Source organism: Prinia subflava, chromosome 10, assembly GCF_021018805.1.
Source record: "Prinia subflava isolate CZ2003 ecotype Zambia chromosome 10, Cam_Psub_1.2, whole genome shotgun sequence".
In the NCBI taxonomy this organism is placed as follows: Eukaryota; Metazoa; Chordata; class Aves; order Passeriformes; family Cisticolidae; genus Prinia; species Prinia subflava.
Genome location: NC_086256.1, coordinates 23,303,196 through 23,329,787, shown reverse-complemented (window position 1 = coordinate 23,329,787; position 26,592 = coordinate 23,303,196). Strand labels below are relative to the sequence as shown.

The following is a 26,592-nucleotide window of genomic DNA, read 5'->3' as shown; positions in this document are numbered from 1 at the left end:
GATAACGCCTGCTTCTATTTATGTTAGTGGGAACCATAATTTCATTAACAGCATTGTGTATTAACGCACTGATGAAGCTTAGAAACTGGCAATGTTGTAAAAACTGCTCCTGAACACGGGTTATTTTAACAGCCCTAATATGAAGTCCCATATAGCTTCGTTGACTTCAAACGCAGCAATACAGACATTTATAGCTGACAGAATTAACCACCTCCACATCCTTTAAGCCTAAAAGAAGTAACGAAAGGTATGTTTAGGAATAGATTAACTTCTGCCTCACAGTATTCCTGTGTTATCTCACCATTCTATAGCCAAATAACGTGAATAGAGTATAAATGTTGAATTTAACAGCTGCATTTATCTTCCAGCAGTCATTAAATGACAGCATTGCTACACCAGTTACAATGATTAAAGCAGCTCAGCTACAACCCAGGTTACTTTAAACCTTTTAATATTTTTGCAAATTTTTAATTTTTCCCCCACTTCAGCCATTTTCAATATGGCAAAAACACACAGAAAACCATAGCCTCTGCTGGAGGAACAAATGATTTGTCACTCGCACTTGACTAAAATGTAGAAAAATAAGAGATACACTCTGCACAAAAAGGCATGCGGAGGTAAAACACTCCCAGTTCCTAGGAAAAAAAACCAAACCCAAACCTGCATCAGTTCCCTGCTTTAAAACAAGACAGACCTCACAATGGCTTTTGAGGACAAAACCTGACACCAGGCCATTCCCAGCCATCAATCCCAGCTACACCAACACCGCACCCCCGGCATGAAACCCTACCCACTCTGTGGGTGTAATCCAACAGCCAAAACAATGCCAGGGTGGAAAAACTAGTGCAAGTCAGGGAGATCCTGTGCGGTTTCACCATCGTTTGTCCCCACGCAGAGGGAGCCAAGGCCACCTCGCTCTTCCCTTAGGCACGACAGACAAAAGAGCCACAACCCAGGGCGGAGAGGTGTCCCGGGGAAGGGTAGGGCTCTGTCATTATTTTCCCTCCGTCTCTGTTGTTCAACGCGACACAAGGATGAGTTTTCTCACGCAGAGGCAGGCAGAGCCCCTGGAAAAAACAACAGCAGGCAGAGGGACGCACAAAAGCCGCCTGTCCCTCGGCCGCCGCAGCCTGAGGCGCTGCCGCCTCTCCCCCCCCCCAGCCGGACCCGGTCCCTCTCCGCCTCCCCCCATCGGGCACAGCGACCCGCGGTCCCTCCCTGCCTGCCCGAGGCGTTCGGAAATCGAGCCCGGCAGGCGCCTGAGGCCTGGCGAAGCACAAAGTCACAGATTTGTTAGAAGTAGAAAGCACCTCTGGAGATCATCTCGTCCCAGCGCCCGCCCCTCCGCCTCCTTTCTCGGCAAGGCGGGCAGAGCTCTCCCGCCCTATTGTTCCCCGCACCCCGCGGCGGAGGCAGCGCACTCACCACGCGGGCCGGGCTTCCTGCAGCGCCCACCGGCCCCCTCAGCTCCGGCACACCGGGGCTGCCACCGCGCCCTGCTGCTGCTCCTCCAGTGGTACCCGCGGGCCCCGGGGCAGCGCCGCCATCGCCCGCCGCCACCCCGCTGCCACTCCGGCAGCGGCCATCTTGTGCGTCGACTGCTCCTCTCACCGCCCACCTCCCTCGCTCCCTCCCTCTCTCTCTCGCCCTCCGCACCACCCGCCCCTTCCTGCGCCCGCCTTCCCCCACAGCCGGGACGGGGAGAAACAGCCGAGTCCCGGCCTGGAGCCCGGGAGGGCAGGATGGGGGAACTATGGCCCGTCTCGGGGAGGGTACCTCGCGCTCCGTCAGGGACGGTCTCCAATGTCAGATGCCGTCCTCCTTTCAGGTGGGGTTTTTTCCCCCCTCTCACCTCCTGTTGTCATAGTTAGCGGGCTCGGGGGTGGAGGCCGAGGCTTTTCACACACGGAGTGGCTCCTGGGGAGCGCTCGATGTTTTGGGAGCTTCCTGAGGGCCCCCGCCCGCCATTTTCTCTCCCTCAGGAACCTCTGTTGGCGGACCCTGCGGTTGCCTCATGCCATCACACCTTGTTGTTTCGAGACGGTTACTTTTCTCACGTCAGGGAAAAATAACACAAATTAACTGCTCGCTTACGTAGCCGTGCAGGGCAAAGCTTTCAGGGTTTTGCCTGCCAGTCCCAAGTGAAGGCGCAGAGGTGAGCTCGTTGCTGGAGAAGGTCCCCCGTAGCTTTGTGTGCTGCAGGACACAAATCATCCTCAGCTTTAACCAGCACCACAGGTAAGATGTCTGGGGACTCTCCAAGCTTTCCTGTATCACAATCAGAACTGGCTGGGATACAGAAGAAATTTTAAAACGCAGTTACAGAATGTCTTGCAGTCACTTGACTTGCAGCATTTACTAAGCACGTACTGACTGACAGTTATAAATTGTTACAAGAGCTAATTATTCAGCATCAGGATGTTTCACGGTAACATCCGCTTGATGCCTGTGTACGAGAACGTGAATATGGTGGAAAATACTAAGGAATTTAGCCATATTAAAATTAAAGACCAAAAAATGGATTAAGTAGTTCCGTTTTATTGCCCATATATTTTATCATGTTTTAATATTTTAGCCCAGCTAGAGGCTCTGTGGGATCAATCCTGCTGTGATGCCACTGTGCGGGATGTTGTGCAGGGAATCACTGCCTTTCTATTTTCCTTTTGTAACCCAGTGTATTATTGTCAGTCCAACATCTGAAGTGCAGCATTGCATGACCTGGAAATACAATTTCAATAGGATATCGTCAAGTCCGAAGTAGCTATGCCCAGAGCCAGGGACTAGAGAGAGCAGCCTACAAAATGAAGCTGGGTTGTGACATGCAGACCAAAGATGGAAATTCCTACACACAGGGAAAAACCACATAGGGTAAGGTTGCTCTTCAGCTCCTATTTCTGACCCTTGTACTGGCCATAGACAGATTTTCATTAACTTGACATGAAACATGGCGGTAGCAACTAAAAGTGTTATTTTTATCTGTTTTACTAAAGTAATAATCTCTATTTAGGCTTTTCCACCAAAACAACCTTAATGTTTATAAAGGCTCAGTGCTTAAGTAAAATAGTATTAAGAAAAGTTAATAATTTTTGAAAATAGAGTTTTCTAGCCATAGTCACAGGCATTGAGATGTTACAAACACAGAAAGTTAAGGTATTTACAAAGAGCACCTTTGACTTAGCAAGAGCTTTACTATGAGCTAGAAAAGACGTGTAAATTGGAAATATCCAAGGCCAGATTGGACAGGGCTTGGAGCAACCTGATCTAGTGGAAGTTGTCCCTGCCCATGGCAGGGTTTGGAACAAGATGAGCTTTAGGGTGCTTCCAACCAGTCTGACGTACTGTACCACAGAAACTTTTTAATCAACAGTTGCTGTCTTTTGCAGACTCCTCTTTAAATGTTACAGTAGAAATGTAAACCTTGTTGGAGTTGTCAGGGTCCTGATTAGAAGCAGAAGATGGCATTAGGAATTGCTAAAATGGTAGGTGTTCTTTGCAACCATCTTAAAGCCACAGAAGCTAGAAATGGTCAGGGCTTGAGGACATCCTGTTACTTCTTAGTTTCTAGCAAGTGATTGTTCGGTGTTCTGATGTTCTGTTCAGTCTGGGTTTTAATATTCCAGTCCAGGGACTTCTACCACTTTCTCTTTTGGTTCCTGTATTGTGGAAACATTTCATTTTTCATGTAGTTTATGTTTCCCCTCAACATTTAATTCCATTAACAGTATGAACATGCTATCAACGGTTTTCAGTATTACAGCATAGGTTACCACAGTACTACATTGTTAAAAAGTTAAAGAAGTGGGATATGAAATGACCCAGGGTTCTTATTATGTAACACTGCTCAGATGACCACTTTAATTCTTAAACTCCACGTTAGACTTCCATCAGAGCCAGGCTTTTATAATGTTTATTCTTTATTATATTTTCTGAAAGTTCAGAAATCCGTAGATAAGCTTGTTTTCCTGTTGGGAATTGATCCCACTAGATAACCTAGATTATTTTTAATGTCTGCTTTCCCCAGTTACACAGCATTTCTTCCTGCATGATACACTGCTTTACCATCTGAAACACAAAATGTTATTTATCTTTAGGATTACTATTTTCAAATATCATTTCAGCTTATGGTTAAATCTGCTATAATTTATCTTCATTTGTTTACAGTGTTCTTTCTTTTATGTTCTTGAAACCCCACATGAATTAGTTTTTATTCTACCACATATAGTCTCAATTTTCAATTCCTTTCTCTTTTTTTTTCCATCCAAAAGGGGATAATGTGTAGGCATGGTTCTAAGATCTGACATTTGTGGCCACACTAGAAATGTTCTTCAAATTATACATTAAAAATGACTCCCCATTTTAGCCTGTATGACTGAGAGAAATACCCAAAATACCAGTGTAACTGTCAAATGGTATCATCTCACCATTCAATTTTTATATTTACTCCTTCTATATAAAACTGCTCTGGAACTGTGCTACCAGGATAGCTGTCTTTATAAAAAGAAATGTGTCTTTTTTACATGTCTTGGCAGTGTTTCAGTTTGCTATTTTAGTTAGCAATGTGACCTGTAAAGCTGATAATAATGGAAAAATTCTCATTTTGAAATCTGCAATATCAGAATGGAAGGCAAGGATGAAATACTTCTCCAGGTGGCTGCAAGCATGTCCTTGTTATTTCAGTTATTACACAGTGAAGATTCCTGCACATAAACCGCAGATAATAAAAAAGAAAATCTTTAGCAATCATATATGCTTGCCCATCATGTTAAGAAAATTGACCATCACGTTAACAAAACCTCAATTCCTGCACTTTTATAAAATTCCATTGACAATAGCAGAAGACTGTATCCATCCAACATAATCATTGAAAAAATTCAGATGTTCATTAAAGAGCATGCTGAATGTCATCCAAGCCCATGGGATACAGATACAACTATTAGAGCCAGGTTTATATGCTTATTTTAAATAATAAAAAAATGACAGCAAAATACAGCCTTACACTGTGGACATGCTCAGTATCTCCACCATAACACACAAGGTTTTGATTTCCCATGAACAAAAGAAGCCTAGAGGATCTAAAGGAATCTGAAGTCTGTATGTGTAAAATGAATGTTCCTCCATGAAAGTTGCTCTCCCAAGTATTCACAAATCAGCAATTTGCACAAATAAATAACCCACCAAAGATCAGATTTCTTTAAAAACTTTCTGTAGTTCTTTGATGCTGTTCATAATAAATTTGTAGAATATCAGTACAGTTATTAATGTTTGTGTTTTCAGGCTACTTGGAATGCAAAGATCTGTGTAAATATACCCTCTGACTGCAGCTGCTGTGGAAAAAGAAGAAATGATAAGGCAGGTAAGAAACTTTGTTTTGATGAGTTCTCATTACAGGTTTCTCTACCTTAACTGTCCCATCCCATCATCCCTGTCCCACTGCTGTTGTGGGATGCGGAATGCTGACTCAGGAGTGTGTGCTGCAGATTCTCCTCCTCAGTGCCTTGTTTTGCTTCCATGTCATTGCCTGCTTTGCTCCAATTCCAGACCTTCCAGTGTCATTCAGCACATCTTCTCTCTCTTTGGGATAAAATTTTGAAGCAACAGAAAGTACAAGGATTTGCAGCATCACAAGTCTGTAGTTCCACCAGGCAGAGCAAGGCAGAGCCAGTACTACACCACATCTTTGTTACTGCAGTGCCAGTAACCATCTCCTTGGCTTCTGAGCCCCCCTGGGCAGTGTCTGCCAAGTGCTGCATGCTGCCACCTCTTTATCTTGCACGTTACTTCCTTGCTGTGTTTCCTTTTCTATTCTGTCTCAACAGAAAAGCACAAGTATGACCCCTTATTTTCTTTCCTTGCTCCAGTGGTAATTAGGTTGTAATTTGTTCTTTTCCTTCATAGCATTGCTGCATCACATTTTACAGCAACCTCTTCATGAGCTTAGGAAGGCAACATATATGTTGGGATGATAATTAAGAGAATTATATTTTATAAGAATTCCAGTGTGTGTATAAAGCTGAAAACCATCTAAATTAATAATGTAATTTTTGTTCCTTTCTGGTGAGATTACTCATGTACTATAAAACTGGGAGAAAATGAGGGACAGGTGAGGCAATAGTTAGTGCCTTTGCTTACCTGCATGTAAACCCATCGCCTCATGCTCGTTTTGCAGGGCAAGCTAAATTGTCAAGGTTAAGCAACTTTCCATGTTCACACAGCAAAAGTGACAAGATGAGTAGTGGTGGCCTCCTGTTCCAACCACTAGACCTTGTGCATCCTCCACTCTCATGCAAGTTACAGTAATTACATCAAGACTAAACCGCCATTGAAATAATTTTTCCAATTGAATTTGCCAGGGAAAGCACTTTTACCTTATCAAAGGTTAGACTGTCTTATATCTCTGTAATCACATCACATTTCTGCTGTAAAAGACAATGTGCTGATGATTTTATGGAATTATCCTTGCTTTGTATTGTCCATAAAGACTCACAAGTTTGGTACTGGTTTGGTTTGATACAAGACTTCCCCAGTGCACCTTCCAAGAAATAGGACTGTCAATTCCCACAGGAAAACCAAAGGCCAACCTCAGCTAATCCGAACATTGCATAAAGCATATTTAGGTGTTATTATATTAGTGTGGATCTCCAGAAACTGCTGCTTATTCAGATCTCAGTTCTGAGAGATTTGCCTTTAAAGGTATGTTGTTTAGGAGGTTGCACTGGGTGTTTTGTACTGCTCAGTGACTTTTCAAAAGAGATCTGTAAACAAAAATCAATTTTATAATACACAAATATATATGTAACATACATTTATATATATATATTTATATATATATACATGGAGCTACAACATATGCTGCTTAAGCAGTTCACAAAATATTATTTTCAGTGAAAACTCATCAAAATTTGTTTAGGTAGGCTGAGATTATTTTCTGGAGATCATAGCTGTGTGGCAATTTCTGTTAGTCTTTTACCATATTCTGCGTATCATGTCTTCTTCGTCAGGCACAAATGCAAACGCCCACATTTTTAATAAGAATTTCCTCCTCCAATATTAATTTTTTTTTCAGCACAGTATTCTCAGTTTCCTCTAATTACTGTACTGGTAAAAATCTGTTAGACATCATTCCAGCAGTTCCATTTCAGCAGGAAACACTGAAATTTCTATATTGTACATGTACAGTACAGTTTGTTCCTGTTGTGATGTCCTTCTGGTTTTGGTAAATTTTCATCAAGAATTACAACATTAACCCTAATGCTCAAGGATTTTGGTTTAATTTGACATTTCAACTATTATTTTTTGAACTCACCTAAGAAGATGACAGATTTTGTAAAAAGTTACTGTCTTTTTATTGTTCACAAAGATTTTTTTCAAGCTTTTTTGAAGGCTTTTATAATCTGACATGCCATAATGCTGTTCCCTACTGTTCTTTGATTCTAGCAGGTGAAAGGAGCAGCATTTACAGAAGAAAAAAAGGAAATCTACTGAAGGAAGGAAATCAGGAAGTTGAATGAAATTTAGCAATACTGGAATTGGCTCTTATTTCCAGACAGAAAGAGACAGTATTTGTGGTTTGGTGAGTTAGCTATTTTTAATGTTATTTTTCTACATAAGCTACTGATATAATTGCTAAAGAAGGAACAGTGAAAGGATCAGAACATCCTGTGAGCACAGATAGAGCTCACATTGTGTGTACTTTTTTGAGATAATAAACTAATGTATTTTAAGCAAGTGTCATCAATTACTCAGAGATTATTTGATTTTTTTCATCTGCTCATTGAACGCACATGGAACATACAAGTCTTAGCCTGTTCAGAAATGCCAGCTATTTTGAGAAGCACACTTTCTGTTCTGTTAGAGAAATTTGTTCTTGTGCATAAGGCCACAGTATCTCCAGTCTGTTTGTCCCCAGTGCTGCTGGTGGATTTGCTAAGCAGACATGTTACCTGCATGAAAAATGTGAGCCATAACACAATACTCATCTTCCTCCTGAAGTCCTCAGTCTTTACAACTTGAATGTAGCTGGACTTGAGCAATTTGATAGCAGAAGGTTTCTCTGTCTGGCAGTTCATTACAGACCCTTCCAGACAGCTGGTTTTCTTTTCATTGTTTCCATTAACACAGTGCTCTGGAAAAAAAAAGGAAAAGACAGGAGTGTCCCATATTTTCATACACAAATCCCACCTTCTCCTTGACTTCTCTCCACAGGAAGCACATAGGCATGTATGCACTTATTTGCATAATTAATAGACAAGATAAAACCGTTCCTACCCTACACTGATGAGTCAAACACTGAAAACCAGTTAGGGCAAGCACGGTCATTCACCCATCCCTCAGGTGTAGCCACTAAAACTCCCAGGTTTGGGAGGAGAGGCTCAAGGCAGCTCCACTGGGATTGCATGGCCTGGGTTGTGGTAGCAGGGGGGCTACAGGGGTGGCTCCTGTGAGGAGCTGCCAGGAGCTCCCTCCATGTGTGGCAAAACCAACCCCTGCTGGCTCCAAACATAGAGATGATGCTGGCCAAGGCTGGGCCAGTTAGAAATGGTGGTAATGCCTCTGTGACAGCAGATTTAAGAATAAAGAAAAAAAAAGGTGTTGCACAGTTGTAATTGCAGGCAGAGAAAAAATTTGCCACAAGTTTGATCAGGAAAAAAAATCATAATACAACAGAAAACACTAGTTTTGAAATGTTCTCCATTAAACAGCCTTTTTTAAAAACAAAATATTTTTCACTTGCACAGTGGACAAACAAATTGTTAAATTTGATCTTTACATCCATCCTTTTTTTGCCCTTCCAAAAACCCAGAAAGATTGCTTGCAATAGAAGTTTTCTTATCTCTGAAACAGTTGCTACTAAGATTTGTTGATAATTGCAAAAATAATTTTCTGCTTCAGCAAAATTCCTTTTCCTTTTGTACATGCCCAAGTAAAAGGAGGATTAAATGGCTTCAGTACAAATTTGACATTTAATATCAAATTGCAAAATTCTCCAAGGACAAGGTGTAGGAGGAGTCATCAGGCTGCCACTTAAAAAGACAGACAGATGTTTTCAACAGGTTGAAATGGAGTTTCAAATGTAATTTTAAAAGCAGAAATGTCTCTTCCTCTGTAAGAGTCTTTCCATTTCCTTGGACAATAATATTGCAGTGAATTACTAAAGTAGGAAATTCTCAGAGTTTATGTTCTCACTAACCTGATCAATTTTGTACAAAACACAGATACAGATCTCAGCTTTTTCTGAAACAGATCTTACCTTTCCAGCCACAGTAATGCCTCGAGGAGATCCTTCCAGCAGTGAAGAGCACAGTCTACTTCTTTCAAAATTTTATCCTGTTTATATATGTATATATACAATATATACAAAGTACCAACAGATAACAGAATATTTCATATCAAGGTTTCAAAAAATTCAGCCTACAAGACCAAAGGAGTTCACAATCCAATGAATGAAGTACAGGTAAAATAAGGGACAAACGTATTTTACTATTTAGTTTTGAATGTTTGGAAAAAAAATCAAAGCTCTTTTCCTTCTGTTTTTTTTATCCGAGTGTTTTAGGAAGAAACTGGAAGATTTCTAAACAAATACATGTACACTGACTGTGTACATTGTTGCAATGGCCTTTTACTATCCATACCAAAACAATCTACTCAATGCAGGCAGCATTTAAGGTGTCAGGACCCATTCCACAGGTATTTATTTCCCTTGGTCCATGGGACACAGCCCTTCCCCAGCAATGTTGTCATCAACAATCCTCTTCCATATACCTTTTTCCTTATATTCCTTCTCCAAGTCAAATAAAAAGCACTTCTTTAAAGACTTAAATTGAACATACTCCAGAAAAGGACTACTTTATATGCAAGAATATTAACTCAAATTTAGAATGCATACACTCAAGTCACAAGGCTGATGACCCCTATATCTTAATCATCCCATAATAAAATACCACAAGAAAAAGTTTGCCAAAATAAAAATGGGAATATTTATTATCCTTTCTACTAAAGCAATGCATTTCTTCTGAGATTATACACATTGGTCTTTGCAAATGTTTCTACAGCTAAATTCATACTTTTCCATTTTGTAAAAAAATTAGACACATACTTCATAAAAACAAAGACACAGGCTATGTCACTGAACAACCGGGAAGGATTGTAACTGTTAGTGGGGATGAGCAAAGAAAGCTCATGCTTATACTTAAACCTCTGGCATTTGTATCACTACCATGTTCACGTGGGACAGAATGGGGACATTTCCTTGCACATTTCTGGCTCCACTTCCCAAGCTTTCAGCAATCAGACTGTTAAATACTGAGAGTGACCAGGAGAACCGAAACATTGCTCAGCAGTACCACATGCACAGGATGCAGGGAAGGAAGAGTCAGACCCATGCAAACAGTACAAGACAAACCATTACAGCTGGCAAACGTGCACCGGACAAAAATTGAAGTTTATGAAAAGTTTTATTTGTTGTCATGAAAATAGGATCAGAAGCAAGTAACTGTATGTGTTTTGCAAACTCGTCTTCATTTGGCCTCCTGAGCTTTCTTGGCATTCTGTTTTTCTTTTGCCTAGGAAACAAGGGGAGATGATGTCAAGCTTTGATCATCCTGGAGCTTTGAATGACTACCCATTACATTTCTGAATATTAAAATTATGCTGGAAAAAGAAGGATTTAATGTAAATTTGGACCCTTCAGAAGCATCCTATTACTATTTTACTAGGTTAGTATATGAAGCCTTTTAAGAATAAATACAAGTTTAAATAAATTATGCAAGAGAAATTCAGATTAGTTAACTTCTGCAGGGGAAAAGCACTGTTTTAAAAACATAATTTAAACCTTCATTTTTTATACCTCCATACCCATTTCATTTAACACAGAAAAAAAAACCTCTTCCTCATGGAAACATTTTATGTCATAAGAAAACACCACATTCAGGCAAATAGTTTATCAAAATTGAACTCTGAAACGAACCAAGATCTTAGTGGTTGAGATCTTTCAAGTGGAAAAAAACCCCACAAAAGTTCCTGTCAAAATATTTGCAGACAATTTCTCATAGCTTGTATCAACCATAAATAGTTCAAATTGATAGGGAACTGGCACTTTCTTCCTTATGAATTTACTTAAAAACAGATGGGGCAAGAAGAAGGGACAACTCAGAAGCAATACTGGCTAGCATTCTGTCAAAACATTCATTAATTCTGAATCAGGCTGCTGCTCATTACCACTTATTACTGAAAAGAACAGCATGTAATTCGGTGATTTAAATTAAGATCTGTTACCACCAGTTTGCTGGTAATTGACTTGTGAAAGCAGCTTGATGGGTGTTATAAATGACTTCTGTTAACGTGAAACTGGATTAAAACTCCACAAGTTACTCTATTACAAACTACGAGCCTGCAAATTTACCTTGCTAAATACATTCAGTTAAAGAATGTACTCATGAAATAATACACAGCTCTTTTTTCATTCCACTAATTCAGAGATCCTTTCTCAGTGAGTACAAAATCAGGGATCCTGCCTCTGGCACTCCAGTTTAAGTGCATGCCAGCACAGAGCCGAGTACAATTCACGTACTTCACCACTTTAATAACCTCGCCAGAGTGGCAGACACGCTTATTTATTAAAGTTTTAACACAAACCTTGGCAGTAAATCAATGTTAATGGCTAGGTACCCTAGAAAGGGGGAAACCCAAGCCAGTAAATGAGCACAGGAGCAGCGAAAAGGGAGGGACTGAATTCCCAGCGCTGTGCCACGGCTGCCACCACGCGGCCACCGCCTGCTACAGCGGCCGTGGGAGTGTGGGGAGCCGTCCCTGGCCAAAGATCTTGGAGGAATAAATGACACGGGGCTGTTTATTTAAAAGAGAAGGTATGAAGAATTAAAGTAATATACTATCAGCTAGGAAATACTCACTTTTTCTACTAATGGTATTAACTGCTGGTGCTCTGCTAGAGTCTTTAGCAATTCCATGATGAAAGGAAGGTAGTTATGTTTTCTTCTAATATTTTCAATCTAAAGATAAATGAAAAGCATTATCAAAATTATTATATAGCTATATAATATATATATATAAGCTGGCTTTTTCTTACAACTGTTCCAATAATTTCATCAGAAAAGCAAAGGCTACATACCTTATATCTTTTTAATTTTTGGTTCTCTTCTTCAATTAACATCTGGTATTTTGCAACTTCTGATTGTATAGAACTTAACATATTACTACTTTGATCTGTATCCATAGGCTCCTCCTTCCACAAAACAAAAATTTAAATGGATGATGTTACTCAATTTTTAATTTTTTTTAAGCAAGTTTTGTCTCAAGGGTATTTCTATCACAGAAAGGTTCAGTTTTGTTTACTGTTACAGGAACATCCCAGGAATTTCTGCTGTTAGTTACAAGCAGGTACTACACAAAGAACAGTTCCAGCACCACAGCAAATGAGTCAGGGCAGAAAATCAAAATGACACGGGCCACACTGTGCTGAGTGCTCAGCTCAGAGCTGCAGCACTCAGTGCATCCACACTGTGCTGGACAGATTCTAACAATCACTCCCTGCTTTTCTTACTGCTGCTCCATTTGGAGCAAGGGAGGGAATAGTAAAGCCAACACAGCACTATCAGGGAACTACTTTAGCAATTTAAATTCCACAGCTTACCTCTGCCAGCTGCTGCTGTAGCTCTGCAATCCTCTGCTCATATATCATCTTCCTGTCAGACACAATAGCCATCAGGTTAAACCTTATCTCACCTTCACTATACCTAAAGGAGGAACAGAAAAACAAAACAACTAAGACAACCCACTTTCAAAATTAGTTACCAACGTGACAACTCAAAAGCCCCTTCCTTGATTTCATTTTAAGGAATGCATTTCATGGAAACAGAATTTTAAATGGGTCTATTAAATTAAGCTGTGCTACAGATCCAATCTGGTTACAAAATAAAACCAGACCACAAATTAATTGTATCCGATATGTAACTCCTAATAACCTTCTCTCCCCAAAATTTATTATTCCTGTCTGTGGTCACAAAACAAATACTGAAACTGTCCAAAAAAGAAAAGAAAACATGACCACAGAAAACTTTTTCATTACTATTACTTGTCAGAAAATATTGGAGACTTCTCCACACAGTGTGAAAAGTACATTCAACAATTAGTCTAGCAGGTCTTTTGGAGGTTAAATTCTCCTAAAGCAACTTGGTAGCCCGGTATTGCTTATAAAAAAAGAAAGTCCTCAAGCAAAAACTTAGATTTGTTTTCTGAAAATGGCATAAAATCAACTTTATTTCTTAACAAATTTGGGACTGCAGTTTGCAATCAGATTTAAGAAGTAAGTAAGTTGCATAGGATGTTTTTCTAGCTTAAATTTCTAAGACAAGCCACATTTCCAAGAAAAACTCATCTCTACATACCAGCTGTATGGACAGAATGACTACCTAGTATTTTTAAGTGCATAGGCAAATGTAATTCATGGTCATGACACTCTTAGCTTTCACTCACAAAGATCCACAGCTGTGTAACAGAGAGAACAATCTTCTTTTCCAGAGCACTCGTAGCATCTCTCTTCACTACATAGACACCTACTTGGATTAATTATGCAGCAGCACAGTGCATTTGAGATTTATCTATCAGCACATTTGCCTCATGTGGGGCAACAGGTTCTCAAGTCACACAGTGATATGCATAAAAAAAGGATGCCAAAGTGTCATTGCTTAGAAATTCGCCGGCAATCCTTGAATGGAGGGACATTAAGGCTATGAATTTTTAAGCATAGGTAAGGTGCTATATTTCAAAGGCATCACGACCATTTACTTTTGTATGCGCTTCTCTATGACGGGCCGCACTGCACTTATCCAGTCATCCTGGTGGCATGCACCTGGGGAAGAACAGGGAAAATTCATCATCTTTGCAAAATTTAACAAAGGAAAAAATGCAGTATCACTGCAAAATTCATTGCAGAGTCGACTCATATATATAATTCAGGCTTATGCAGCAACTTCAGAGCATATAACAAGTTTTTCCTTAGCTATTGCAGCCTGAAATTACTCAGGTGGTTTTTCAGGAGGTGGAAAATATTTTATTAATAACAATAGCTGGATAACAGCTATTTTGGCTGTAGCCAAAACAGTGGAACAAAGCTACATTTTAAGGGCATAAGCATCTAACATATGTTTTGCTGATAACAAGAAATAATGGGGTGGGGGAAAGTTATATAAGAATTTTATGACACAAGGGAAATTAGTTGGCATGACAACACTGAAGTAGACAGCAAAGGAAAACACTATGGACAGGTATAGCTGTTTAATATTAACTCTTGATCTTGTCTATGTAGATGCAATATAATGTTGAAAAGGCAGGCAGAAAGGAAAACCATAAAAGGATATATGATAGAGAACTTGATTTCAAGGTGTATGACAGAATACCCACAGGTGATTTCCTATGTTGAAAATGCCTCTTTTGCAATTTCAAGACTTTAAAGTAAATTTATAGACTCATGATCTTGTGACCATACAAATGATGTTACTGTTACTGCACACTGTACAGTATCTCTAGACAGACTAAAGACAAGATTAAACAGCAAGCTGCTGCTCAACCTGAACATAAATAAAATCGTCAACAAACCTGGGAAAACACTGTGGGAAGGGAATGTGGAACATTGTTGTTGACAATGTATCAGACTCTAAAGTACAGATACATGACAAGCAGTGCAGAGCTTTTCAAGACTCAACAGGGCACACAGATCTCAAGAGAGAATACAAAACAGAAGCCCATCTTACAGAGAGGAAAGCTATTTTCTTTTAAACCATTAGGAAAACACTTGCTATCTAAGGAAAAAGAGGGTAGTCTGTAAACACAAGCTGCATAATGGAAAAAATGTGTCTGGAGTCAGCTGTATACATTCTCCCTTTATGTAAACTTCTCTCTTGCAACAAAACTATCAAGGTTTTGGAAGAGATTGCAAGACCTGATCATTTGATTACTAAATGAAAAGACAGAGCTTCAGAGACATGGAGGAAGCAGGGAGAAATTGTATTTCCTGACCAACAAAACTAAAACAATACAAATGATTGCAAGAAAGTACAAGCCTAGAGCACATTCAGAAAACTTTCAAGATAGTCTTTATTTTAATAAATAATTTGCTTTGAGCCTATAACATACGATCAATTTGTTACAAAAAACCATGGTTAAAATAAAGGATGTTCAGCAAAATTATAAAATGTTACCTAAATCAATTGGTCCTTCCCTTAAGCCATCTAGCTCATATAGCCTCCCATTAACAGGAACATAGCTTACAAAGTGAAAGGCATCTTCTTCCTTTGCTGAAGACTTTGCATCAAACTCAAACATCTGTTGTCTGCAAAGAAAACGTAAAAACCCCTGAGATTAAAAAGGATTTGCTCAAATTTTGGCCAGATTTAAAACATATGTTACCTGGCAAAACTGTTGTGAACTTGCCGAATCACTTCTGAGTTGCTCAGTGCCAAACCTTTCATCTGCAAGTAACAGAACACCCGTAAACCACCACAGCTGTAATACTGTGACACCGAAAATGCAGAAAACAGCGATCACTCACCGCAGCATCAAAGCTTTGGGAAAATTCTTTAAATTCTGACAACGTCTCCCCTAGATGAATGTCCTGATGAGCACAGTTTAACAGCACGCTTACTATGGCTTGGGTTGCACAGGCATTATTTATGACCTAGGAAAAAGCATGGAGACTTTGGTCAGCACTGGTGATCAAAGTTCACTCCAAACTGCGTTTTTGTTACAAACACACACTTTCTGTGCTGATGCACATTAGAGCTGCACCCTAACACAGATTGGACTTGCTGTTGGGGAAGTTGCAGAAAAGCCCTCGCTGTAATAAAATCAGCTCTGCGTGGGTGTCAGATACAATTCACTGATAAAACTCATATTTCACAGCTGTCCCCAGAAACTGTCATTCCACTGCCTCAGCATCTCTCTAAAGTGATTAATGAAAGGCATAGAAGGCAGAAATCCTTGGATCCTTGTGGAGAAACACATAGTAATATTCAAAGCAAGCTGCCCAAAATACGTTACTTTATCTATGCCCTTAAAAAAGCCAACTCTCCCAAGAAAAGCGCTTCAATAATGAGATCTCCTACTAGGAGTAGGAGATCAAAAATTTTAATTTGAAGCAATAAAGCACATTATGGAGCCTAGAATTTTTATTAAAAGGTTTTATTGGACAAAAAAATCAAGTATTCTAGGGATAAACTAATAAAACTGAAGTGTTACAAGATGTAGAGACTGTTTAAATGATGGTCAGCCAAATAATTTACTTGTCCAATATACCAATCCTTTCCAAGGTAATGTTTAGGTTACTATTTTGACACTGTTACATTTCAGTGTTAAATATTCCACTTTTAGAAAATATAAAGAACCCTTTTCATATTACAGCCACGTCTTTAATGTTGTTTACTAATAAACAAGCTAAAACACTGTATTTAAAGAAAGAGGCTACAAGGATTATTAAATATAATTTGAGATTTAGCTAAATGCACTGTGATCAAATGGTATGAGACCATAATGCAAGGCTTTGTATTAGCAGTTTCTTTTCTCAGAGAGCTATAGATTAGAAAAGAGTAACGTATCATTAGTCTTTCAGACTATTTTGCAATTAAAAATGCTACTTAAACCTTAAAACTTCCAGAGAGGATGTGAATTTTGTATAAAAAGTGAAAATTAATTCAGGGCCGTGAATGTGAAACCACTTCCAACAAGAAAGGAGGGGAAAAAAAAGAGAAAACCCAAGCAACCTGTTTTACAATCAAGGCTAGTCCTAACAAAGGAAAACGTAGTATGTTAATACTAAAAGCCACATCATAAATTTATTTTTTATACTTCAGGGAGTTCTCAGATTAGATTATCTATATGCAGATGTTAAATAATACAGCACTTCTCAATTTAAGAAAAATACAATCTAGTTGACTTAAATGGTAATCAAGGGAGTCAACTACACGTGTGGAAGAGATTACAGCAGCTGAAACTCAAACCAACACAAGCTAAGGGCTAAAATACACACAAATACAAAATAAAGGACATACAAGGAAAACCCATCAAGGGCAGCAAAATAATGAACCAACAGCAGCAAACTTCAAACCCCCAGACCAGCAGAATGGCATACTTCAAATTACACTGTAACACAGGAAAAAGAACTAAGAGCTGGAGACTCTCTGAGATACAACTTAAGAATGTTATCAGAGATGGTTGGAAAGTAGTGCTAGGATGAAAGCAGGGGAATCTCCAGTGGATCAGAGTGGGTGAAGCTGATGCAGTGTGATCAAGCTGACAGAGAAACAGAAGAATGTACAGACACCTGTGCTGACACACTGTCAGAGCAGCGCTGTTACAATGAAGGCAGGGGCACTACAGCAACTTGTATTTGTAAATGATAATTAATACAGAGCATTATAGGAGGGAAAGGACTAAATGGCAACTAATTTTGCTGAAAAATCAAGATGGAACAATCAGTTGCTCTCTTTACAGACAACTCAATAGTGGCTTCAAAACAAGGAAGGGAAATTTACTGAGATTTTGTGCCTAGAGGCAAGATCAACACTGAAACTGCTGAATAGCAGGATACAGAAAATAAAACCAGGGGAAAAATAAGACTTGGCAAAGAATTAATGGACTCATCAAATATTGGCCTTTAAGCATATTTTGTATTCCAACTATGGTATGAGACAAGTCTAATGAAGTATATAGGGACTGAGCTAAACAAAGTCTGACTGCTAGAAAACAATATGCAAAAGATCAGATCTGAGGGCAGTGGCCTCCAGCTGCTGAAATGAAAACACATTATAGAAATACACTCTAGAACTTCAATCAAGTGGGAGGCAAGAGGTAAGGAAAAGGCAGCAACAACAGTCCTGTAGCGGAGGAATAGAAGGAAATGGAGGTGATGTGCATAAAACTCCAGCGTGTTCCTGGACGTAGGTGACACAGGAGAACTACCAAGATGGACCACGGGAATATCTAGCTAGTGGTGGCTCACAGGCAGGGTGAAGAGTGCAGAGTGAGGATGGAATTGCAGGACCCAATGCAGTGGATCATCTGTGCCAACAGTGCACACAGCCAGTCCAGCACTGCTCCACACACAGCCGAGACAATCCTCAGGGCACCCCTCTGTATCTCTTACTTAGGGTGCCTCAGCATCAGCAGAAAACATTTCTTGCATTTAGGTTACATGATAATAAATGCAAGTTGTTCCCAAAAGATTTTTATTTGGACTTGAGGATTAAGAGGATTTTCTGTATTTGTCCAGAAATACCAATATTTGCCTGGATACTTCTGTCCAGGAAGTCTTGCTGAGGTATTAGATTGATCTTTATGCAAGACTCCAACATGGAGCAAACACTCATAGTTAAAAGATTTTGTAGGCAAAAGTTCAAGGTGTATTTAACAATATTTGAAAGAAAATTGTAACATACATACACAGAAATGTATCAAGAGAAGACTGACCTATCCCCAAGTGAAGCTCAGCTTAAACCAAACCAAGGAACCACTTGATTAGGCTCCTCTCTCAGTAAGCTGCATTACTTCTAAGCATGCACCTTTCTCTAGGGATCCACTCTGACCATCTGGATCAACTTTAGGCAGAAACACTTTAAATTATTGACTCGCATGTTCTACCTGATGGATTATGTATTTTGCTTTTCTAAAAAGCTGTAGACAAGGCTGTGCTGCAATTGGCAGTATAACCAGAAAAGCCCTGGGCTTCACTTACTAAACACTCCAGCATCACGGAACAGTTGGTTTTACAGAGCTCAACATGAAAAATTCAGCTTTAACACAAAGCTCCACAATTTATTCTTGTTTAGAAACACGATATTTTTTTCTATTTTAATTTTGTTGGAATGAAGATATAATCTTTCTTCAGCTATATTCAGTTACTAAAAATCTCTTTCTGATTTGTTTCATGTCTTGAAGTTGTACTGTACTGAAGTTGTACTGTAAGTTATCTGTTATCTCAACCTTAACACAGATATTTGGTCTATCTTAATGTTACCAAATCTGAAAGGGTCAAAAATGTTGAGTTTGAAATCAGTTAAGTACTGGAAATGTAAAAAAACCCCATATGCTTCCATTAGTGGCATAAACATAACCAGAGACCAATATTTTGTTATTAACAGTATCATTTATAAGACACTCCTTCTGAAGGTATTCCCAGCTAATGAAGTTAATGTTCTGTCATGACAATGCAAAATAAAACAAATACATGGCACCTAAGAAAGGCAGAATACCAACAATTCAATACTAAAAGCTGAAGAATTTATTAAACTCAAAAAAAGTATTTTCAGGTCTGCAGCAATGGCATTCTCTTTTGTCCAGACACACTTCTGTAGTGCTTGGAAGAGAATGGCAGCTCCTCCAAAGAGTGGGGCACGGAGCTGAATATCTTGAGTAGGTGTAATCATGTATCCACTGTGTGTGAAAACAACAGCAAGGGCCCACTGAAGCAACACAGAAATCAGGAAATTCAGAGTTAAGGCTGAAATTGTATCCTTAACTCACCTCATTGTGCCTAGGTATCCTAGCTCAAAGGGTATGTAAGATCATCCAGAGTTCTGTGGCCTCAACTAGAGGACCAAACCATACCTAGGCATAACAGGGAGGCCAAATTTAACATGAGTGCACATAAAAGTGACCATTAAATAAAAACCCCTTTAATATGCATGCATACCAGACAAACTTCAAAATTCAACCCCCCAACATAGTCATGATTTAATTTGGGACAAGATCTGGTTGCCATCTGGAATTCAACTACAACATCACTATGAAAGTGGAAATGAGGAAATTGTGAGCATGCACAAGGTTCTTATCCAAACTGTGTTTCCTAATGAAATTTTAAAGATGTTTTACTAGACAGTTGGAAAGCTGTAGCCTCTTACCTCTAACTAAAATTCCCCACAATGAAACAATTTTTAAGATTGAACACATAATCAAGTTGAACAGAAACAAAATTTATTTCCTCTACTCATCTCTTGTTATATATTAACAGTAACCTTGTCTTGCTCACACAGGATTCCAGAAGACACTTGAAAACATGTCTGCAGTAAAACAAATTGTACCAAATGTCTTTAGATGAGAACATTTAAAAGAAGAAAATGTGTGAGAAAGAAAAGCGGCAAAGACTTGTTGGTATTTTTCAGGCTCCAGTGTCATGACAGTTTTGAAGACACAGACCAAAAACCTTAAATGTCATAAAAATTGCCCTAACCAATCTATTTGTTCTGGAATTCCAGCCTACAAATGAACAGTGTAATTTTACATCATCACTTTTGTAATGAAGAAAAGGGTCTTCTGGAAAGACCCTCAATGCCAGCATAAAATTTGGCTTTGATAAAATAAAACATAGAGAGAAAATAACAAACACACATGAACAAGTACAACGGCTGGGATGACTTGCTCTTTCACAATACAAATATTCAATGCTAATGTTCATCTTGCTTTGTGCTCCTGGGTGACTCAGAAGGATTCAGACTGTGGTTTTGAGAAATGCAGTAACTTCAGCACTAGTGTAAAGAACCCTGTGTTCTCTCACTTACCTGTTACCAGCTTTGTCCTGTAAAGACTCGCTGAACAGACACGTAGTTCAACAGAGACCAGCCCAGATAATATGTACAGAAAACTGCTGGGGGATGAGCTACACTGGCTCACAGAAGTTCACTGCACCCTGCTCTCATCAGCAGCAAATCAAAAGATCAGACACTTGCTCAAGAAAACACTAAGTCATCAAAACATCATTTGTCAAGTTGGATTTCTAACCCAGGCTAACTTTGTTCAGTGTGAAAGTCACCAAAGCTAAACTGGTATTAAACAGACTCCTCCAAAATATCCAAGGCAGTGCTTTCTGTTGACTTTTAATAATAATTTCTCTGTACCTATTTCTAGTTCAGTCACAATACCTCAGTCCAGGCAAAACTGAACTGATACGAAACACAAGCATAAATACGTCTACAAGGAATGTTCTACTTTTGCAAAGCCACTGCATTTGACTGACAGATAACACTAAAAAATAAAAAAGATACTAATTCTAAACTTTTTGCACATGACTTTTGAAACATCTATTCCATGCCATCAAGTGGCATAGCCAGGCAGTACTTTTGTAAGAGTCAGCATTTCTAGAAATTGCTTTCCACGCTGAAACAGTCACTCCAGCACACTCTCTTTTAAAGGCAGCAGGTGAAGGAAAGGGACAATTAGAAAGGTTTCAGCTTAAGAATACATTAAAATATGAGTGTTTCAAAGAAAACTATGAAATAAAGAAGACTTTTCACTGTTAGTCTTTAATTTTGTGAGGCTTGTTGTGAAATCTAACATTTCCCAAATTTTGCGATGTACATTCTGCAATCTCATCTCAAAGCTCAAGAAAGCTCCTCTTAGCTATTGCCTTTAAACACAGTGTTAAGCTTCAAAAAAGCAAAGGGGAGGGTGGAAAAGGCAAAAGAAGTGGAGCAAGCAGACAAATTCTTTCAAACTTTTCAGCATTCACAAGAACAGCAATTCTAGGACAACCTCAGCTACTCACAGGAAACAAGATGAAATCCCTTGAGTGACAGAAAATTTACCTTCACTTTAAAATAAAAAAACAATACCCTCCAGAAAAATCCCTCTCTAGATTCCAATCAGAGCAATTTCTTCCCACCATGTAACTACCTTCTGAAAGTTATATTAAGGATTTTCTGAGTTCTTTGCCTCATGGCTTTCTTTAGCTACAGTCCATGGCTACTAACAGTATCTTTGGTTAGGTAGAATCACAACCTAAACCAGTGTCTATGAGAACTAAGGACAATTAGCAAACTGCTGCTGATCACTGCATCATAAAAACAGTGGGCAGTGCTTGGCAGGACTCAAGAGCTGCAGCAGGGGAAGAAGGAAGAAAATCAGCATTAAAAAAGCTGATCCATAACAGCATGAAACAGGAAGGTGATTATAAAAGGAACAAAAGAGAAGTGCAGCTACAGAGTGGCCAAGATGGCCATTTGCATTTTCCATATTTATATACTTTTACCTGGAAGTATGTGCAGATTTTTTAATATCATGAAATTTACATTCAAAACACTTTTGCATTTATGGTGGGAAATAAAACAAGAAAAAACCTAATAAAAAAACCTCCACCAACCTCCAAACCCCCCAACCTAAATACCCCAACAACTAGACTACGTAACAACCATCATAAAAATCCTAATAATTTGCCCTTTGACATCAATGTTTTGTAATTAACACCTTTATTAAATACGCCTACTTTCATTCTAGTCACTTTCTCTTGCTTTTCTTGCTTGCAAGCAACACAGAGCAGTCTGCTAACTCTCAAGACAAAATTTCAGTACTACTCCGTATTTAAAAGCCACAATGGATTACAGCAGCAAAACCACTTTTTCCTGTTATTTCTAATTTAAATTCACGTTTCTGATTTGAATACTTAAAACCTGCACGCCAAAATGGTCTCCAAACCCTTAAAGGAAATTATTATCCTACAAATACTGCCCCAGCTTCAGAGCATTTGAGAAAAAAAAGAAATAAAAACAGGACCGAAATAAACTTCTTCCAACAAGTTGTTGAAAGTGGTTTCAAAAGAAGTAATTTGCTCATTCTGCTGAGAACATTTACAAAGTCACTATTTATTGCACAAAGACTGAGTTACTTTATGGGTGAGGGCTGACAGATAAATAAGAGCTTTACTCTTCCAGAGCTGCTAGTTTTGACTTGATAGATCAAACTGATTTGCTTTGTCAATACACAGCTCCTACTCTTAGAATCTGCTGAAGCTAGTTTACTTTGCAAAATATTTGTCTGTGTACATATTAACAAAAAACCAGTTAATTTTTTGGTGTTAAAAGCTATATTTCATGATAAATCTGAAACAATTACTGAATTTCTCATACCTGCTTAGCAAAAAATATTGTATCCAGTCTGGAATCCTGCACAACAGAACCCGCTGGCTCCTCTCCAGGCTGCCACTTGAAGAGAAAAATCAGCCCATGTACTGGCCTGAAAAACAAAATTTATACAAAAAAGGTCACCAGTACTGATGAAAAATATTAAAATTACCTGTACCATAGTTTAGCTTTATGCTGGCATGGCAATTCTGTTAATTCCTTCTAAATATCAGGAACTTGCACTGAAATTTTCACATGCACTCTTTTAATTAGGCAGATGACAATTCAGGCTTTTCTGTAAGTGCTAAACAATCCCAATCGGAATTAGCATTTAGACAGTGATTTTCGAAAGTCAGGACCAGTTTCCCCAGTTACTGCAACTTTTGTTGCAAAACTCATTTGAATTGAAAATAGATAAGCAGCTGTCAAAGCATTTGTCAGTCATACACAAGAGCAGGAACTAAAGTTTTGGTAATCCTTCTAGACACATATGAAATATCTAAAGAAAAGCTCTCCCAAAACATAATGCTTTGAGTTATCTCACCAACAAGTAAGAGAAACCCTGTTTTCTCTTCTAGTAAAAATGTGTCTTGCCTTTCAGACTGCATGTCTTGTATAGTAAACAGCTTTTACCACATGTTGCACTGTATTTAGGATTCCCAAAACACACAAATTTATCAGTAAGGAAATAGGTCTTAAATAATCTACAGTTACAGTAAGACAAAAACTCACTCATCAACTTAAATCTAAGGTCATCACCACAAAGAGGCCACAAAAGGTTTCTCCATGAAAGACAAACACACACCTGAACTGCATAAGAAACTTCTGCTAAGCTCTGACCAGAAGTCTGAGATGCATTTTTTCAAATTCTCTCATAGGACCTGCTGTTTAAAAACCAAAGATGCTCTTATGTTCTTTCACTCAGTGTTTATACGTTGTGTAAAACATTGCAGGTGTAAATGGGAAGGGAGGATGGAAGTTGGCCATCCCTCAGCACTATCTCCCAGGACAGGCAAAGCTGTCACTTCATGAACAAGTGAATGTTCTGATGGTGCAGACAGCAAATAAACCACTTCTCAGGCAACGTTTCTGCCATTCAGGTGTTGCTTGTCAAATATCTTCAGCTGAAAATTCTAAAAGAACATCCTCTGGACCAATTCCTGCGTCTTTTGAAGGATTTATCCTACAAATGTGGGATATTTGCATAAGATATACAAGCATGGTTTAAGTTAAACGATATTTTCCTCTTAAAATCCTGTATGTAAACATGGGTAACAACACATCATGGACAGAAAATTAAAAGAATTAATGTTGCTTAACGAGGGCAAAATTGTTCCACATGACACCAGTCACTGTCAGTTCTAGAAAGCCTATTTGCCTTCACATACATGTGGAAGTAGTTCTGCAGGAAAAACGAGTTATAAAGGTATCTACATACCAGAAAATAATTTTAGAGCACAGAGGCAACATCATGGGATGTGAGGCAGAAAGGAGATAAAGCAAGGAACAGAAATTCACCCAAGAATTTGTTAAAAGCTGTAAGGCAAACTAATGGCAAAATCATTAGAAATTTACTTCCACATTCTAACTACTATCTGCATCTCTTTCAAAACTTGATTAAGTACCAAAGCATTAATAAAAAGCAGTTTAACTGCCAGGTATTGGATTAAATCAAAATCCTATTCAACTTCTGTAGAAACTGAAGGAAAAAACACAAACAACAAAATGCCCCAAACAAAAATTGCACCTGAGTTTAGTACACATTCTTTTAGGAACTTCAGACAAATGTGAATAAAACAACTTGTGCCTTACTTCAACTTTTCAAAATTCTCTGGCTCCAAACTCCATATTTCTTCAACTTGGGCTCCTCTACAGCCTGAAAAAAGGAGAAAAATACAGATTTCTTCAACTAACCCATTTAAAAAGGGATGCAGCCAGTAAAGAGAGACTAACAAAAGAAGACACAAAACCATTATGTAATATTTACAGCTAGTATGTCCAGGCTACAGAAAAATTTATCTATGGGCTTGAACAGACAAAACAAACAAGACAGGCAGAGAGAAATTATTTCAGGAATTTCTGAACCTGTGTATGGTGATGCTGTCTTTCCAACACAGTTGCATTTAAAAATAAGCAGAGGAGATTAAAATATCTCTGGTCACATCGTGTCCTTCGCTTAATTGAAAACAACACTGTCTATAAAGGCATTATCAGCAAGTCCAAAGCAGAACTTTAAACATCCATCTCCAGACAAAGACCCACGGTAGTAGACCAAAAATGCTGTACACTCAAGCAAGATATCTGCACAACACAGAGCCCAAAAGGTTCAAATACTTAGTATGTGGAAGGTCCATTTATTAGCTAAATAAAAACACAAAAAAAGTGTGTCTGGACTTCATTTCTGAGAAAAACACATGACAGAAACTATGAATCAATGAAATGTGGAGTAAAATAATTTTGGTTCTTTGGCTGAAAGCCTGTTGTAATAACCATAGTTTCACCGAAGATTTTAAACTCAATTCAACACAAAATTTAACATTCTAGAAGGCCAGGCAGGTACTTGCAGGCTACCCGGCCCTGCCAAGTCCCACGGCTCAGCCTAGGCACAGCCCATTCCCCGAACGTCCTCACTCCCTCCTGGGGCTCTGTAACCCAACACCTTCCCAGCCTTAAGTTGTGCCAGGGAAGTTTAGACTGGACATTCGGAGGAGTTTTTTCAAAGGGGGGGATCAGATATTAGAATGGGCTGGCCGGGAAGCGATGGAGTCGCCGTGCCTGGAGGTGTTTAAGGCAAGACTGGATGTGGCACTCGGTCAGACAACGCTGTGTTGGGTCACAGGTTGGACTCGGCGGTCTGAGAGGCCTTTTCCAACCGCACTGCGGCCGTGACCCTACGCGGCGCGTCCGTGCCGAGTAGTCCCGCAGCACAGCAACAGGTGCCGGGGCCAGCGCTGTGCCGGAGCCGCACAGGCCGCGCCGGGGCTGGGCCCCTCGGGCGGGCACTGCCCGCAGGCGGCCAGGCCGGGCCGGCGCCGCGGCCGTCCCGGGAGCCGCGCCCGCCCGCGGCAGCGCGTCCCGGCGCCCTCCCGGCCCCGCAGCAGCCGCGCCGCGCGGGCGCCCCGCCGAGCCCGCGCATCCCCTCCCCGCCCGGCCAGCGCCCCGCGCGGGGACAGCGGGCTGGCAGCCAGCGCTGCAGGGACAGCCCCGCGGGGCCCCCGCCACCGTCCCGACCCCGCTCGGCCCTCACCGAAGCCCTTGATGAGCTCGGTGAAGACGCCCGGGTCGCTCTCCATGAGGCACCACTCGCCGGCGCTGCTGCCCGCGGACATGGCGGCACGGCCGCCGCTCAGGCTGCGAGGCCGAGGCGCACCGCCCCCTTCCCGGCAGGCCCCGCGCCGGGCAGCGCCATGGAGGGGCGGGGCGGCCGCAGGAAGCGCCGCCGGGACTGGATCCGGGGCAGCCGCGGGCGGCGGCGGCGGCAGCGCCCCGGCTGCGGGAGGGCCGTGCCGCGCCTCGGGGCTGCGCTCCGGGGCGCCCGGGGGGCGGACGGCGGCCGCGGGGCCCGCGGGCCGCACGGCGCGGAGCGGCGCTGGCTCCGCTCCCGACCATGGTTCCATCCGGGCACCGCGCGGGGGGCGCGGCCCCATCCGGGTCCCGGCGATGCTGTCGGGGCGCGGCGGGCGGGGCTGCAGCGGGA

General features: G+C 40.3%; 3 protein-coding genes across 7 annotated transcripts in view; 1 reads left to right on the top strand and 2 right to left on the bottom strand.

Annotated features, from left to right (window-relative positions):
• Positions 1 to 1,595, bottom strand: part of RC3H1 (ring finger and CCCH-type domains 1) — a 76,313-nt gene extending 74,718 nt beyond the window's left edge. For 3 of the 5 annotated variants that reach the window (XM_063407715.1, XM_063407716.1, XM_063407718.1), the window contains exon 1: positions 1,426 to 1,585. The gene's annotated coding sequence lies outside the window, so the exon portion shown is untranslated. Of the gene's footprint in view, positions 1 to 1,425 lie in introns of all 5 variants that reach the window. The other 2 variants (XM_063407720.1, XM_063407717.1) reach the window with 2 other exon arrangements.
• Positions 1,035 to 7,571, top strand: LOC134555257 (nascent polypeptide-associated complex subunit alpha, muscle-specific form-like). The gene is made up of 4 exons (XM_063406722.1): positions 1,035 to 1,281; positions 1,365 to 1,828; positions 5,275 to 5,353; positions 7,435 to 7,571. The coding sequence occupies exons 1-4, from the start codon at positions 1,035 to 1,037 to the stop codon at positions 7,506 to 7,508; spliced, it is 864 nt and encodes a 287-aa protein (XP_063262792.1). The 3' UTR covers positions 7,509 to 7,571.
• A 2,830-nt stretch (positions 7,572 to 10,401) lies between these two features.
• UCHL5 (ubiquitin C-terminal hydrolase L5) lies at positions 10,402 to 26,301 on the bottom strand. Its single transcript, XM_063407730.1, has 11 exons — positions 26,143 to 26,301; positions 24,708 to 24,771; positions 22,902 to 23,007; positions 15,563 to 15,688; positions 15,421 to 15,482; positions 15,213 to 15,343; positions 13,801 to 13,864; positions 12,647 to 12,749; positions 12,125 to 12,238; positions 11,907 to 12,005; positions 10,402 to 10,559 (listed from the first exon to the last, which is right to left on the bottom strand). Exons 1-11 carry the CDS (start codon positions 26,222 to 26,224, stop codon positions 10,515 to 10,517), a joined length of 996 nt encoding a protein of 331 aa, XP_063263800.1. The 5' UTR covers positions 26,225 to 26,301; the 3' UTR covers positions 10,402 to 10,514.
• Between the last annotated feature and the right edge of the window lie 291 nt (positions 26,302 to 26,592).

Coding starts and splice junctions, on each gene's coding strand:
- UCHL5 (XM_063407730.1), bottom strand. CDS start 26,224: ATGTCCGCGGGCAGCAGCGCCGGCGAGTGGTGCCTCATGGAGAGCGAC. Junction 13,865..15,212: donor GGAAGGACCAATTGATTTAG/GTAACATTTTAT, acceptor GTTCTTCCCCAG/GTGCATGCCACCAGGATGAC. Junction 12,006..12,124: donor AAAAATTAAAAAGATATAAG/GTATGTAGCCTT, acceptor ATTTATCTTTAG/ATTGAAAATATTAGAAGAAA.
- LOC134555257 (XM_063406722.1), top strand. CDS start 1,035: ATGAGTTTTCTCACGCAGAGGCAGGCAGAGCCCCTGGAAAAAACAACA. Junction 1,282..1,364: donor GAGGCCTGGCGAAGCACAAA/GTCACAGATTTG, acceptor TTTCTCGGCAAG/GCGGGCAGAGCTCTCCCGCC. Junction 1,829..5,274: donor AGATGCCGTCCTCCTTTCAG/GTGGGGTTTTTT, acceptor TTGTGTTTTCAG/GCTACTTGGAATGCAAAGAT.